This window comes from Myripristis murdjan, chromosome 5 (genome assembly GCF_902150065.1).
Source record: "Myripristis murdjan chromosome 5, fMyrMur1.1, whole genome shotgun sequence".
Classification (NCBI taxonomy): Eukaryota; Metazoa; Chordata; class Actinopteri; order Holocentriformes; family Holocentridae; genus Myripristis; species Myripristis murdjan.
The window spans coordinates 21543347-21557619 of record NC_043984.1 but is presented as its reverse complement, the minus strand read 5'-3'; the positions used below and the strand labels follow the sequence as shown (position 1 = coordinate 21557619).

Sequence of the window (14273 nt, the reverse complement as noted above, 5' to 3'; positions counted from 1 at the left end):
TCTACAGCCGCCTGCATATTTATGAAAGCTGGGGAGGCAGAAAGAGTCTAAATTAGTAAATTCCACCTTAAAACCCACTGCTCTGTTTGATTTTGTAGTTCCATGCCACTACCTCCCCTCTCTGCTTTTTCCCCCCACTCTTCCTTCCAATCTACCACTCACTCTTCCGCTGCAACCTCAGCTCCTCACTGCGTCAGCCCCCCCACCACCACACACACCTTTTCCTCACTACCTCTGGATTAACCCTCATTCTTAACCCTCCCACCTTACTGATCCAAAATTACATTTGTACATACCTCATGTTGTCACACCCTCATACTGAGAAGATTATATCTGCATACTTAGCAATACTTTTCCACAGGTGCATACAGGTTAATACTGTGGAATAAAGTGTTGGTGAATATCCTTTTAGACAGGTAAAAAAAAAAAAAAAACACGTTCAGACATTTCCATACAACTCTATTCCAGGTTTTATAGCATGGATTCACTGCACTGAGAAAAGCATTATTTGAAGGTAAATTGTGGACTTTATTTCACTGTATTAAATTTGGGATGTATTGCCATTTGTTCTTTAAACACTGACATTTAGATGAGAATAATGCTTTTTAGAACCTAAACACACAGTAACTCAAAATACAGGCCTGTTTCACTCTGCTCTCATATATGCTCTTTGCATATATGAAAACTTAGACAATAAATTACAGTGACAAATAGTTTCAAACTGAATAAATGCCTATCACTGTTGTCCAAGCAAAACCTCTGACCTGTATCTTCATAATATCAACTTTTCAGAAACTAAGGAAAACAGTCAACTTTTTGAAACTTTAGGGGAGCATGAACACTCAAATTAAATTAAAACACGACAATCACCAAAACTGGAGATGCAATGTTTTCAGTGGACAGATGCTGTGTAAACAGAAAACAGTCATGGATAGTGTTTCAGTGGACTGAAATTTCAGACTGGGCCTTAAACTGCCCAATTCATTGTATTTTATCAATGCGACGCTGCGTGAGCTTCACTGTAAATGATCCTATAATCAGTCGAGACACACATGTAAACGACTACTGAACAACCTGACATAAAGACAAGGTATGAAATAAACAAAGAGTACAAATGATCAACCTTTTCTGGTCTATCATACAAACGTACATGAGACTGACTCCTGAAAGTGAAAGACTTAAAGATAAAAGATATACCACTCACAAACCAACTAAATATGTCATTGCATTTTTCACCTTGGAGCTCGCATGCTGCTTGTTTCTGCTTAGATGATCATTATATGATTAAGAAACATTTCCGAGCACAGTCTACAAAAAGTAACCTATTAACTATTACATTCAAATTGGGTTTAAAATGAATTGGCCTGCACGTTGAGCAGTCAACAACACACACACACACACACAAGAAAAAACATTTTCACAGAGCACAAGCGCATGCCATTGAAATTACATTTTAAACCCTTTTCCAAACCTCCTCCAGGCACTAATACTTGCTCCTTCCCCCTCTTGTACAAAATAAATGTTTCTGGGCAACTTTCAACCACTTTTATGTGTAATTCCATACTTTTTTTTTTTTTTTTTTTTAAATTGAAGTTTATGTCTAAGGGGTCCTCTGTGTAATTTGTGGTTATTGCTCAGCTGATGCAAAGCGTTCATTCACTGCATGAAAACTGAAGCAAACAAGAAAGGCAAGTCATCGGGAGTGTGACGTTTCTCCCGTCCTATACAGCCACCTTGAGGCATAAAATACAATGACAGGATTTTGTGAGTGGTAATCTGTTTTATTTCATGTGATGGTGGAAGCCTAAACCATCTGTAGGCCCAGACGGCCAGTTAGTTGTGCCGTGTTCCTGTTCTTGGTCCAGTTTTGGGTTCAGGTTCAACTAAACCATGAACGTCCCCTGAGCAACACTTTCAGGACTCAGCCGTAAAAACAGCCACTCTTCATCAAACCGAATTCAGTCACATAGAGTAAATCTCACATGGTTTTCTCAACACATTTAAGAAACGGTAAAAAAAACAATGACATACAATATATTACATTATTTCTATTAGGTATAGTGCACTTACAGGTTAGCGTTGTTTGACATGGTGATGGAGCGTGAGGTAAAAGAGACAGAGCCACTTTAATCACTGGCTGTGCAAGGAATTACAGATGAAACGCAACGGGACGTTAAATGAAGTTAATTACATTTACCACAGTAAAAGCTACCACAACATACAACACAAAAATTTGTAATGCTTATCCAATTGGATGCAAATTCAGCTTGAGGTGAAATTGTGTCCTGCTCTACTTAGCAAAAGAAACAACATTAATGTCTACTGTGTTGGCACACGACGACGCCGGTCAGACTGAAACGCTGTGAGACGTTATGGTGCACCAGCCTGCAAGCACACAAAGCAACTGCTGCTGTGATAACCAGCCAAACACAACACACTGCATGTTGAGGTCTGGCCGAGTTTAACATCAAACACCCGCTCCGCTTACAAGAACGCTTCCAACACTTTGCTGTCATGTGCTGATGTTCTGAAATCATTGAAAACAGTGGAGAAATTTGCACAAAACCTTTGTGATTTGGTGAGTCAGTGTGGTCACCGCCTACATGCTAGCTGCTGTCTGTTATGAAATAATAAGAAATCTGATCATGGATTATGTGCAAAAGACATACACAATGATGTTTAAAAAAAAGTATACCACTTATACGCTGAGAAAGAAATCGTGTGTGTGATCTTGTGCAGTGTTCTTCACAGGTCTGGAGGGTGCGGTGTCACTGATCAAACAGCTGCTCTACTTGAGGTGAAAGAAGCCGGATGGCTTCGTAGGGGCAGCCATGAGCATGTTAGCCTGGTTCTTGTGAGTTATGTGGATCTATGAGAAATGAAAGGAAACACAGGACTTTAAAAGTGACTGGAGACTAGCTACATTTCTGCAACATGTTTGTTACCAGCCAGGCGGATGACACTGACATTCAGATGGGAATGTAATTTAACTGGACACATAGCTCTTTAAATTGGTACATAAATAATCAAGGCAGTGTAATATTTAAATTCCTCCAAAAACTGTTGTTGTATGTTGTTTGAGGATTTGTTTGCATCTTTTCTGATAGCTTTGTATATAGGGGGTCTTGTGTTGGCTTAGAAGTGTATGCTGTGAGAGGGACATTTTGCAAAAATCCTCTCTAATAGCTAGAGGTTCACCAGTATTTTGTTAACATTTTAGTTATTCTATCCCCCATAATATTAAATACACATCACTCAAACCAGTTAAAATTACTGAGCAGCGCACTACAGTTCTGTTCATATATATTTATGAATATGGTACATAGTGGATGTGCCATCATATCACTTACAGTGCAAGGAGGCTGCATCCAGGGTTCCCCATCAATTTGCATGGCTAGAGATTTGTTGGTCCTGGATATGGAGAGATTAAATTAGACCATTTATATATGAATATAATGACCATCTGAGTGTTTGTGGAAACAAGATTGAACAGGCAGAGTGGACAACCTGATGGTTATTTGGGAGGTCTGTGCCAGTCGGTGCCCAGCGCTCTTCAGCCCAGTGTAGATCTGACCCATCTCCAGGACCCCTTCAAGCCCCACCACTTCCAAACGCCTGTCACTCATATCTGGAAAGAAATAAAAACACACAAATGAAGGTAAAAGAGTAAAAGAGTTGAAAAAGCACGGTGAGAGGACATGAACTATAAAGGAGGAGGATGGATGAGGTGATGCAGGGGAGGCTGTTGCAGAGAGAGCAGGCCTCACCTTGACAGCTCATTTTAAGAAGCTCAGGGTCGGTGATAACCTCGCAAGGCTCCTCCTCTGAGATGCTGCCTCTATCTGGCTTCTTTGCCTCTCCCCAAAGGTTAGAGCCGCCATGCATGCTGGGTATGTTGAGGACAGCGATGCCCTCTAGAGACAGGTTGCTCAGGTCCAGAGGAACCCCACAGCACTGGTGGAGGCAGACAAACAGCTTATAGACATAACTCAATAACAAAATAACAATGATTCAGAAAACGATCTTTTTTGAATCACAAATAACTAATCACATGACTTTCACAGACTGAATCTACATTTCTCACCTCGATAGTCAGACACTCCTTTATTTTCTTGCATGAGGCGGAGATAGACTCGGAAGTTGCAAACTCAAAATACCAAAGTTTGTTCTTCATTCTTAAAGACAGCAGGGAAAAAAACAGCCTTTAATATTACTGACAAAAAATAAAAAAAGTTTTGGGAGATTGATGCTGAAAAAATGAATATACATTGACACGATATGGATTCCCACTCACCTGCTGTTAAACCTCTGGGGGTGTTTCTCTCTCATGGAGTGGAAACGGTGAGCAATCGAGGCATCCTACTCAAATGCATATTCACATACACACAGGCAATCAGCCATGCATTTACAGCACTTATAGCAGGCATTTTGATTTGAAAGCTTTACTTTATGAAAGTTGTCAAATTTGATCTACATAGGAGAATTTCTGTTTATTTATGACCCTCATAATACTGTGATGCATCTTTTTGTTTGTCAACACAAAATTTGACAAACTAAACTCTGTCAAAGAGACAATACTCCTATCACAATGAGACATATCAGGTAAAATTAAGGTAAAATAATATATTTACACATTTACAAAACATACAAGCATAATAACAAATAGGCTAATTCTATATAGTGATTTGATCTGAGTACATTCACGTAATGAATAAATATACTTTGTTTACAAGGTTTATGAAATGTGACCTAGTACATGCAGTTTATTCTAACTCTGTTATTCTGAGTGTTACTGACAAATTTTTGACATGATTTTCACCATCATTTCAGATTGTTTAAAATGTTTCTAATCGCTCAGACAAATTTTCAACCCCTCAGTCATTTACATCCTCTGTGCCCTTCAACAGGAACTGACTAGATTGTGTACTTCAGAGGTTATCACAATAATCTGAATGATATGGTTCAGGGATGACAGTAATCAGTACCAGGCGACGGCACATAAAGATGAAACTGTGACTCACCACGCCGATGGAGAAGTAGTTGTTGATGATCTCATAGGGCACGGGGTCTCCCACCTCTTTGGGGTCATCCGGTATCACCTGAATGCTCCAGCGGTCCATGGGCAGCACCACGCTCCCCTCGATCTCCTTTAGGATCTCTCTCAAATCGGACCCCTCATACCCTTAACACAGGACAGTGATTTCGGCAATGAGGCACAGTAAAGATTGTGTGATGGTTACTTGATTCTGCGTAAACGTTTTGAGCATCTTTCTTACCTCCTCCCCAGCGCAGGCAGCGGGCCAGGTCATTCCCGGTGCCCAGAGGCAGGACTGCGATTGGAGGATGCACCTGGAGCTCTGCCTTGTCTGAAAGTACAGATGAACTGTTTACCAATCGTTCACAGATCAGATGGCGTTTATGTTGGGGTTTAATCTCACCCAAGAGGTGCCTGCAGTACCTATAGCATCCAGGATCCACCCAACCGTGCCGTCTCCTCCACACACCAAGATCCTATACTCGTGCAGGGTGCGGAATAAATGAAGCCTAGAATAGCAAACATCACATTTACGGAAAGAAACTTAAAAAAATACACCAACTTTTTGTTTTTTGTTTTTGTTTTTTTAATCCCATTTCAAATATACATGATACACTGTGTAAATAAGACAGCATCGGAGCTGCTGTAAGGTCTATTTATTCACTTTGACAGAACTAGGCTAACAACTCCCATAGACTTCAAGTCTTTACGCTAAGCTAACACAAAATCCTACCCATTGGAACCAAACCACTGGACGCACAGATGGGAAAATGGCATAAAACATCTTGTCTAGTTCTGGGTAAGTCGGAAAAAGGGTGTCTTCCCCAAACTGGTGCAGTATTCCTTTAAATCAATGACACATTTAAAGTGCCGTTCTCACTCTGACTCCCACAGCGGTAAAAGAGAGTACTGTACCCTGGGGCTGGACCTCCATTGGAAAGGTTGTACACTTGACGTGGGTTCAGTAGGTACTGAAACTTCCTCAGCACTCTGTTACACACACAGAGAGAGAGAGAGAGAGAGAGAGAGAGAGGGAGAAACACAGGCAATTTTGCAAGTTAACACCAGCAAACCCAGGCAGAAAAACCCTTAAGTGGAACATAATCTTATTCTCAGATGTAAAAAATGGAAAGGTTACACTGTCTGACATCTGCGCTGTGCAGTGCTTACCTCTCACCCTGTTTGCCTCCACTCTTTGGGTTTACAAACACCAGCAGAGGGTGGGTGTCTGGAATTGGTGCAATCTGAAGAAAAATATAAACACATGATTCAAAAAGATCCACTGGAATATGTTTGTCTCATCTGACAAATGTACTTTAAAGTGTAAGTGTTAATGGTCCTGTGCTGCCAGTTGTTCTATTCGATAGTTTTGTTGTGTTTTTATGTCCATACTCAAAAGACTAGAGTGTACTGTAGTAAAATTATGTTATTAATAAAATTTCAGAACCGGCATTAACTAAAGAGGCCCCCTGTTTAGCTACGCTTCCCTTGTTTACTAGGAATATGAGAAGTGGTGCAAAGGATTTAACATTCCTGTTTTTCCTGTGGGCTGGTACCTGTTTACAGTGATGAATCATAGTACAGTGAGTGCTCCTCAATTCATAGGTTTTTGCAGACCATAAAATTCTTGCCTATAGGTTTACAAAACCATCAACAAGTCAGTATAATCGTTCCTGTGTGATCCCTGAGTATATCTGAGCTGCTGATGTTAATGGATCTGAATGCATGACTATCCACAGCTGCTGTTTGGAGTTTGGGTCGGGAACATCTTGCTACAGCCTTCTGTCTGTCTTTGGGTAAATAATTATTGATCCCTCCCACTCATTTAGGCAAGTGCTTATGCAGGTGGTTGTTTGTGCAGAATATTGGAACAGGACCTGGCAGAGCAAGTGTGTGTGTGGGTGTCTGGACGGAAACAGAGTAAAGGTGTGTTATTGTGATTTGGGACAGTATTCCTGTTACTGACCTGCAGGTTGTGGCCATCGGGCGTGACATTCAACAGGTTAGTGTCTTCCTCCTGGGAGAGAGAGAGAGATGCACAAATAAGGAGAGACAAACATCTGACTAACAGTAATAGTGACAAAAAAAGTGAATGTTTTGGTGGTGGGTGGTGTCTTTTAGGGTAAGTTGTTCATTTTACCTTTGAGACAGCATATATGGCCCATGGGGGGAGTATATGATCTCTGAGTGGCCCACAGTCACATTTTGATAAGCCAGAGAGCACACAGTCATCATGACGCTGAAAGAGAGCCAAAGAGACTTTGTGAACATATATATAAAAAAAGCTCTTATTCTCCTTTATTTGTTCACTGATTTATGGATTCAAGGTCACACAAACACACACACATAATCCTCACCATCTCTTGGCACCACACACAGCGCTTCCCTGTTGATGTCTTGATCTTCTTGTGGCAGACCTGACACTTATTGGCGTTACAATCAGCGACGATCCAGTCATGAACCGGTACCTGTGACAAAGGGGCAGACAGAAACTGAGAAACAGAGGAACATAATTCCACTACACCATCCTGTTTTTTTTTTTTTTCTTACATAACCCTGTTTGCATGATCCAAGATGACTGCAATACCATTGCTGTTACTGCATAGCCCATTTGAAATTACGAAACATTGTTTTCACATATTCTCATATTCGTGTTTGCACAACTTTTAGTGTGCAATGCCATTTTAGCCTCAGGCACTGTGTCCATGCTTTAGCTCAGACAGGACTTATTTTTGTGGTATCACAACAATAACCCAACCCTACACATTAAAGATAAAAGAGGCTATTGTTCACTTCAGATCACATCAGCACGGGCCACACACCCCTCGCAGCACACCCAGCAGCTGTGGAGATTGTGCTCAGCTACCGATATCTGGCCTTTCAGATGACTAACGACTTGACTTTGTCACACATTTCCAGATCCAGTATCTCTCAAGCACTGTGACGCCACTACGTCCCCAGGCAACTTCTGAACTGTTTCTGACAATGTGAGTTAGTGCTGGGTGTGGCCATGCCACTGCAGGGCTGCAAAGCCATTCAATAAAAAGAGGGAACCAGACAAAAGAACACTGCTTCAAAGCTCCTGTATATTTAGGACATTTAGCAGACAGCCTCTGACCGATGTACTCAGTGTACTGTACAAGCTATAATCTGTACTTTTAAAACACGGATGAGTTGCGCTGATTACTGACTAATGCATGCTGCATGTAACCCTGTTGTTAATGTGTTTACTGTTATTGCCATGGCTCTGTAAGGGAGAGAGCTAACATGAATTAATTTTCTTAAGCTAAAATTCACTACAAATTCACTCTGGCCTGAAATTCAAATGCTTTTGTATGTAACCGTAAATGAGAGTGAAAGAGAGAATAATAGTGGGTTTGATGTTCACTGCAGTGTAAGAAACTGAAGAAGGGTAGTGGAAATGAAGAGAGATGAATGTGCTTCTTACACCAATCTCCTTTTTCGATTTGACAAAGGTACGAGCACATGGATCAGGATTCTTGTTGGCACATTGGCTGTGGACAGTGTACTTGCAACCTGGCGGAGGAATAAAAGAGACATGTTATAAAAGTGTCTGTGCCCTTGAGGAAAAAGGCTTTCTCCGGTAAAACAAATTCACTAGGTGTATGAACACATATTAACTAATGAGTTTACTCTGAATCATGCACAGTAGAGGTCTAAAGGAAAAGGCATGGTGCTGTCTGTGAGACACATGCTTGCTCCCTAGTGGCTGCTGTTAGCTCTTACAGTTGCAGCAGAGTCCCTGCTTCCCGAGACCCAGCAGCATGCTCTGACACACGTTGCAATAGGTTGGCTTGTTAAAATGCTTCATCCTCCAAATATGCTGCCCATCTCTCTCTGTCATCTGTGGAGGAGTTGAGGAGAAACGATTTAGAAAGGGAGCTTATCAAAGAAAACAGAGCGCACTTTCATAGACATGATTTTATTTTCATATTGGTATATAAAAAGCTACATGGATTACATAGAGAGTAAAACTACTGGTATTTTTAAAGGTACCATTGAAGGATGTATAGTGTAGTGATTTGTAGTGTAACTCTGTCATATGTGCAGCAATGTAATCGCGTTCTTTCACCTTCAGTCCAAGCAGAACAAGTAAAGGCACATTGGTCATGCCTCCTTTCACCCATTCCTCGAGGGTGACAGTGCCACTATCATCCACATCAATCGCTGTCATCATGTCCTTCAGCACCTGTCACAAAACGCATATTTATTCATTATCATGTTGTTAAACTGCCCTTTACTTTCAGGACATAAGCTTGTGTCATAAAATCTATATTTTTTTTACAATCCATCAGTTAACTGTGATTGCTTAGCTGAATGAATTTCAATTAATATCCTGTTTACACATGCTGCAGAGCGAAATATCACAACAGTTTCTTCCCAGTTCTGACTTTCACCAACAACCTGTCAAAAACTTTAGCAGCAACATCAGGTCCTCTTACACAACAAACTAAAGAGCTTTTTAAGAATTACTACTTATTTCTCCTTGGTGGCAATTAAAATCAGACAGAGCTGATGATGAGAAAGGGGCCTCGTACTGGTCTGAGTTCAGTCACATCCCAGCCCAGATAGTCTGCAGCTCGCATCATCTGGTTAATAATACGATCCACTTCCTGTGGGGGGGGGGAAAGTATTTATATTTATAGAAAATTCTGGGTACATGCGCATATTCCATTTTCAGTCACATTTGAGATAAACCTTTGATAGACATCTTCACTTCCCGTACACTGATAAACAACATAGTCTTGATGTTACCATGGCACTGAAACAGAATACACAAACCAGCTGTAAATGAGACACACACTGTCTCAGGATCCAAATATTAGCATACCCCAGTATATATGAGCTTCCTGCAAATAATATGAATTTGCATGTACATACACATACAATGCCATACACATAGAACAGATACAGAAACATATTTGGAGTAACTTACAGAGCTGTCCAGGAGTCCATTGCCGTCTTTGTCATAAAGTTTGAAAGTAACTGAAAGCATAACACAAAGTAAATCAGTTATACGGCCATTGTTTCTTCAGTCTCTAAAACCATTCAAACCAGAACTTTAAATGACTAAATTAATTATTTCACAAAAGTTTTATTCAGACAACGGCTGAAACTAACACTCCAGCTTCTCCCGAGGCTGTCCTTCCTCCAGCACAGAGAAGTAACAGGACACATCGCGGAGAAAGACCCCACCTGAAAACAAAAATGTGCAGGTTGCTCACAGAAACTTTTTTTTTTTTAACCACACTGTAAACGCTGCTTTCTTTGTGGATGCTTGAAAACACCACATCCTGTCTGACAAAAATAGCCAAAGCAGGATTCTTCATTTCCTCATTTGAAAGAAAACATGATGCTATTTTATGAAAGCAATTACTCAGTCATACAAATATGAATATGAGCAAAGTAACATTTACTGCCCACTGTGTGGAAATTTGTCTTGGGGTTTACCACATGAAAATGAAGACAAAAAAATCTATTCAAAAACTGTAAAATAAAGCGCACAAAAAAAGTAAAAACAGGTACATCATACAGTGCAAGTGATGCCTTGGCTATTCCAGTAAGATTTTAATGAATCACAAGTTAGTGGCCCTCTGAAATTAAATCTAATTCTAATCTGATCAAAGACTTCAGGAATTTAGTTTCACTGGGCTTCAGTTTTATAGGTCCAGGTTTATAGTGGTTAGTGGAACAGGTGCACTGATATGCTGAACTAAGCCCATGGCCTCATTCTTATGACTGCAGCACTACAAGCTATAAAAAAAAATAATAATAATCAAAACAAAAAAAGCAAAACAAAATGTGGCTGAATGTCCTCCAGAATCCACCTTTTTACATCTCCATTTCTCTCTCTATTTCTAATCTGAACATCGTTGTAGCGCTCAGCGAACACCTTTTCAGTGGTGTCGCTGACAAAGAGCTGGACACGGAGGGGGATCGGTCGTGTAAAAAGGCCCACCTCCTTTGGGCAGCGGGGTCCTCGCAGGCCCATCCTGCTCCACATTCTGAAAATAGCGAAACAGGCGCTGGCAGAAATCTGCAGGGAAGTCGTCCACCTCTAGGTACGTCTTCAGGAAGAGACAGAACCCCACTGCGTCGATGCACTGAGGAGACAAAGGTCAGGGGAAACATCAGGGGACTAATAAATGAGCCGATATATGCTTCAATCTACAAAGCAAAACGCTGCACATTGACAGAGATGATGCTCACCTCCCCAGACGTGTGCTGGACCAGCCGACCACCGGCATGAAACTCCTTAATCACATCCTTCACCCTCAAACTGCTGTCTGTTAAAGGCAGAGCTCAACATGAAACACTGTTTAAATGACTCAATCCAGTGGAACACAGCATTCCTATTAAAACATCAGTTAATCAATCAGTGTTATATTTCAATCAGTTGAAATGAATGCCATTAGAGCCTGAGAGTCTGTGTGGTCGGTGTGTGACTGCTCTAAACATCACTAACACTGAGCTTGGACACTTTCCCGACATCACTGATTGAAGACTTGAAGGCTTGCACCCTTGTAGTGACAAAGGCCTCCTGCATGTATCCGACTTTGTTTGCGGCTTAAGCCCAGCTGTGAATGGTAAAACATAATCTTGTAATACTCCCATATCCCATTCACAACGGTGCTCTTCTCAGCTCCTGCTAGGTACAGAAGTAATTATCCATTCATCCATTATCCAGCGACGAAAATACTCTCCGCCACACTGAAAGGCTGCAGACCCATTTCATTTTTGTTTTCAAAAGCCTTTGAGTAAGTGGTGTAATATTTTTAGCACTGAATGAACTCCCTGTACCACTCTTGTTTCCTGTCAACATTAGGTCTTTAAAAACTGTATGGGATAAAACCCCGGGGCAAGTGCTTGCACCTGCATACATCAGATGGTGGTGCGCGACGTGTAATAAGCAAATAGAAAGCTGAGGTACTGCCTGACTCTGACTGCATATGGGTAAGGAAACAGCGCTCATTTCATTTGCATTTTTGTTTTAAAGAGGTTTGCAGCCATCACAACCTCAGCACAGAATGTGGAGCTCCTTCAGCAATTTACTGACGCAAAAGAGGCTACCTTTCAAACCGTAAAAAACATTTTCCCATTGTCCTCATCTGGTTTTCTATGATACTTTACTGATCTTCTTAAGGAAAAGTGTCTTCTCTTTCAAGTACAACTCTCATTTTCCCTTAAATTTCCTCTTAAGTTGCTTCAAAGTGAGAGAACACACATTTTTAACATGAAAAATGTCACAAACTTATTCTGTATCTGCTGAAGCCATATCACATTTGTACTGCATGACATATTCAAACCCAAGAAGCAATTGTTCTAAGGCTGCACCATCACAACAAACAGAAAACATCTGGTTGTCTTGTGCATCATTTTGTACATGTTTACTACAATTCAGCAGGATATATGTGGTATGTGTGGAATCCTTGGGATGTCTGCTAGAATTAAAAAATAAAGTTTTGTGGGTTTGAACAAGCTTGCATTTGTGGTGACAAACCCACAACCGGGTTGAAGAGGTTTTTAAAAAAATTAAGTGCATTTCTTGTAGTTTTTAATACAATATTTAATTACCAGCGATATGAATTTGCTGTTGATATGATGTGACTGTGAAAAGCGGAAACTTACATTCCATGTACTGCTGCAGCTGGATGAAATCCACAGGAGTGAGAGTCCCTTCTGTTTCTTCAGACGCCATGCTGATCAGCTGAGCAAACCAAGAGAGAGTCACACAGCCTTAGCATTAAAAAAAAAGACGATGATGAGGGTAAAAACAGCCACCGGGGAACAGAGACTTTGAACTTGTCAGGCGCAGAGGGCACACAGAATTGCTTCAATTTGAATGTGTCATTCTTAACATTTCACAAATGACTCATATGAACTGGTTTGCCTCCATTCCTTGCAAAGCATCAGTAAACACTGCCCTTGTAGTACACACTGCCCCTGGTGAGTCAGTGTCTGTCTGCGCTTCCCAGCTGTTTTCAGGGGAAAGTAGGACTCTCACACCTCTGATTATTACATATTATGTTACAATTACACTCATGAGAAATTTTATGTTATGTTATATAACACAGCCATTAACTGAAATACTCAACTGGAAGAAATTTTAACACAGAGCTCTGACCACACAACATAAAGCACTAAGTCAAGGTGAAGCCTACAACTAAATAGAGTAGAGTGCAATATACTCTAACTCTGACCAAAGGAGTAAAGAAAACGGATTTAACAGCAGCTACCAGGGATGGAATGCAGGCTATGAGGAATAAGTGCGTAATAAGTTTCTCTGACCACACACACAGACCAGTTTAATATCGCTTTTAACTGTCAGCCGCGCAAGAAGCAACAATTAAACCCAATCTTTTAGCAGGGGCATTCATCAGGATTAAAATTCAAAGCCAGGGTGAGTGACGGGTACTAATATTGTTTTAGTTCATTAGGAGCGCGGTTTGCCGAGCGAGCGACAGGTGGCCAGACAGAGAGAGACGCACACAGACAGGTAGAGCCGGCCGCACCTGAGACAGTCAACATGTCTTACCTGGTGGCTCGTGGCTTGGGCGGACAGCAGAGGCAGAGGAAGTCCCGAAGCGGAGCCCTAAAACATGGAAGTTGACCGTGTTGGCTGACGGCAGCTGGCGGCTGGTTCCTCTGGGTGAATGTCTGTCACAGTATTAGCGGATATAAGGGATTAAGAAGGGGCGGAGGAGGAGCTCTTGGCCACATAATTACAGTTAGTGGCACGGCCTCGCGCGCGCACCCACACCGACACGCGCGCGCACAGATTTATCATAACATGCCCCTCTCTCCTGGACAGAAAAAAAAACATTTTGTAAATCTCTCTCTCTCTCTCTCTCTCTCTCTCTCTCTCTCTCTCTCTCTCTCTCTCTCTCTCTCTCTCTCTCAGAAAATGGAAATATGTTAAAGAATTAAATAATGAGCCTGAATTCATGATTTGATGTTTATACTCTCCAAAAAGATGCCTGACTGGACTTCAGAATAGTACACTATGAGATTAAGCCATTGTTTACTTTTGTAATTTACAATTTACATCATCCAAATAACTCATATTGGGTTGTGATTTCTGCCATGAAAGAGAGAGCATGTAAGTTTAGTCTCTCCCCCTACCTTTGTGTCACAGGTTGTGCAACACACCCATGGGTGTATCACACACAGGCTGCATTACTTCTGCAGCGGGCAGGAAAGCAGGAGGTGCCACCAG

General features: G+C 41.2%; 1 protein-coding gene across 1 annotated transcript; it reads right to left on the bottom strand.

Annotated features, from left to right (window-relative positions):
• Positions 1 to 507: 507 nt before the first annotated feature.
• On the bottom strand, positions 508 to 13717 carry dgkab (diacylglycerol kinase, alpha b). The gene is made up of 24 exons (XM_030050848.1): positions 13593 to 13717; positions 12686 to 12764; positions 11267 to 11343; positions 11016 to 11160; positions 10178 to 10252; positions 9993 to 10042; positions 9595 to 9669; positions 9129 to 9245; positions 8783 to 8900; positions 8484 to 8572; positions 7393 to 7503; positions 7176 to 7274; positions 7002 to 7052; positions 6206 to 6279; positions 5951 to 6025; positions 5459 to 5544; positions 5277 to 5366; positions 5022 to 5182; positions 4295 to 4359; positions 4085 to 4175; positions 3768 to 3954; positions 3508 to 3628; positions 3351 to 3411; positions 508 to 2869 (listed from the first exon to the last, which is right to left on the bottom strand). The coding sequence occupies exons 2-24, from the start codon at positions 12753 to 12755 to the stop codon at positions 2789 to 2791; spliced, it is 2169 nt and encodes a 722-aa protein (XP_029906708.1). The 5' UTR covers positions 12756 to 12764; positions 13593 to 13717; the 3' UTR covers positions 508 to 2788.
• Between the last annotated feature and the right edge of the window lie 556 nt (positions 13718 to 14273).

Coding starts and splice junctions, on each gene's coding strand:
- dgkab (XM_030050848.1), bottom strand. CDS start 12,755: ATGGCGTCTGAAGAAACAGAAGGGACTCTCACTCCTGTGGATTTCATC. Junction 7,053..7,175: donor CCATATATGCTGTCTCAAAG/GTAAAATGAACA, acceptor TCTCTCTCCCAG/GAGGAAGACACTAACCTGTT. Junction 5,367..5,458: donor GTGGATCCTGGATGCTATAG/GTACTGCAGGCA, acceptor CTGTACTTTCAG/ACAAGGCAGAGCTCCAGGTG.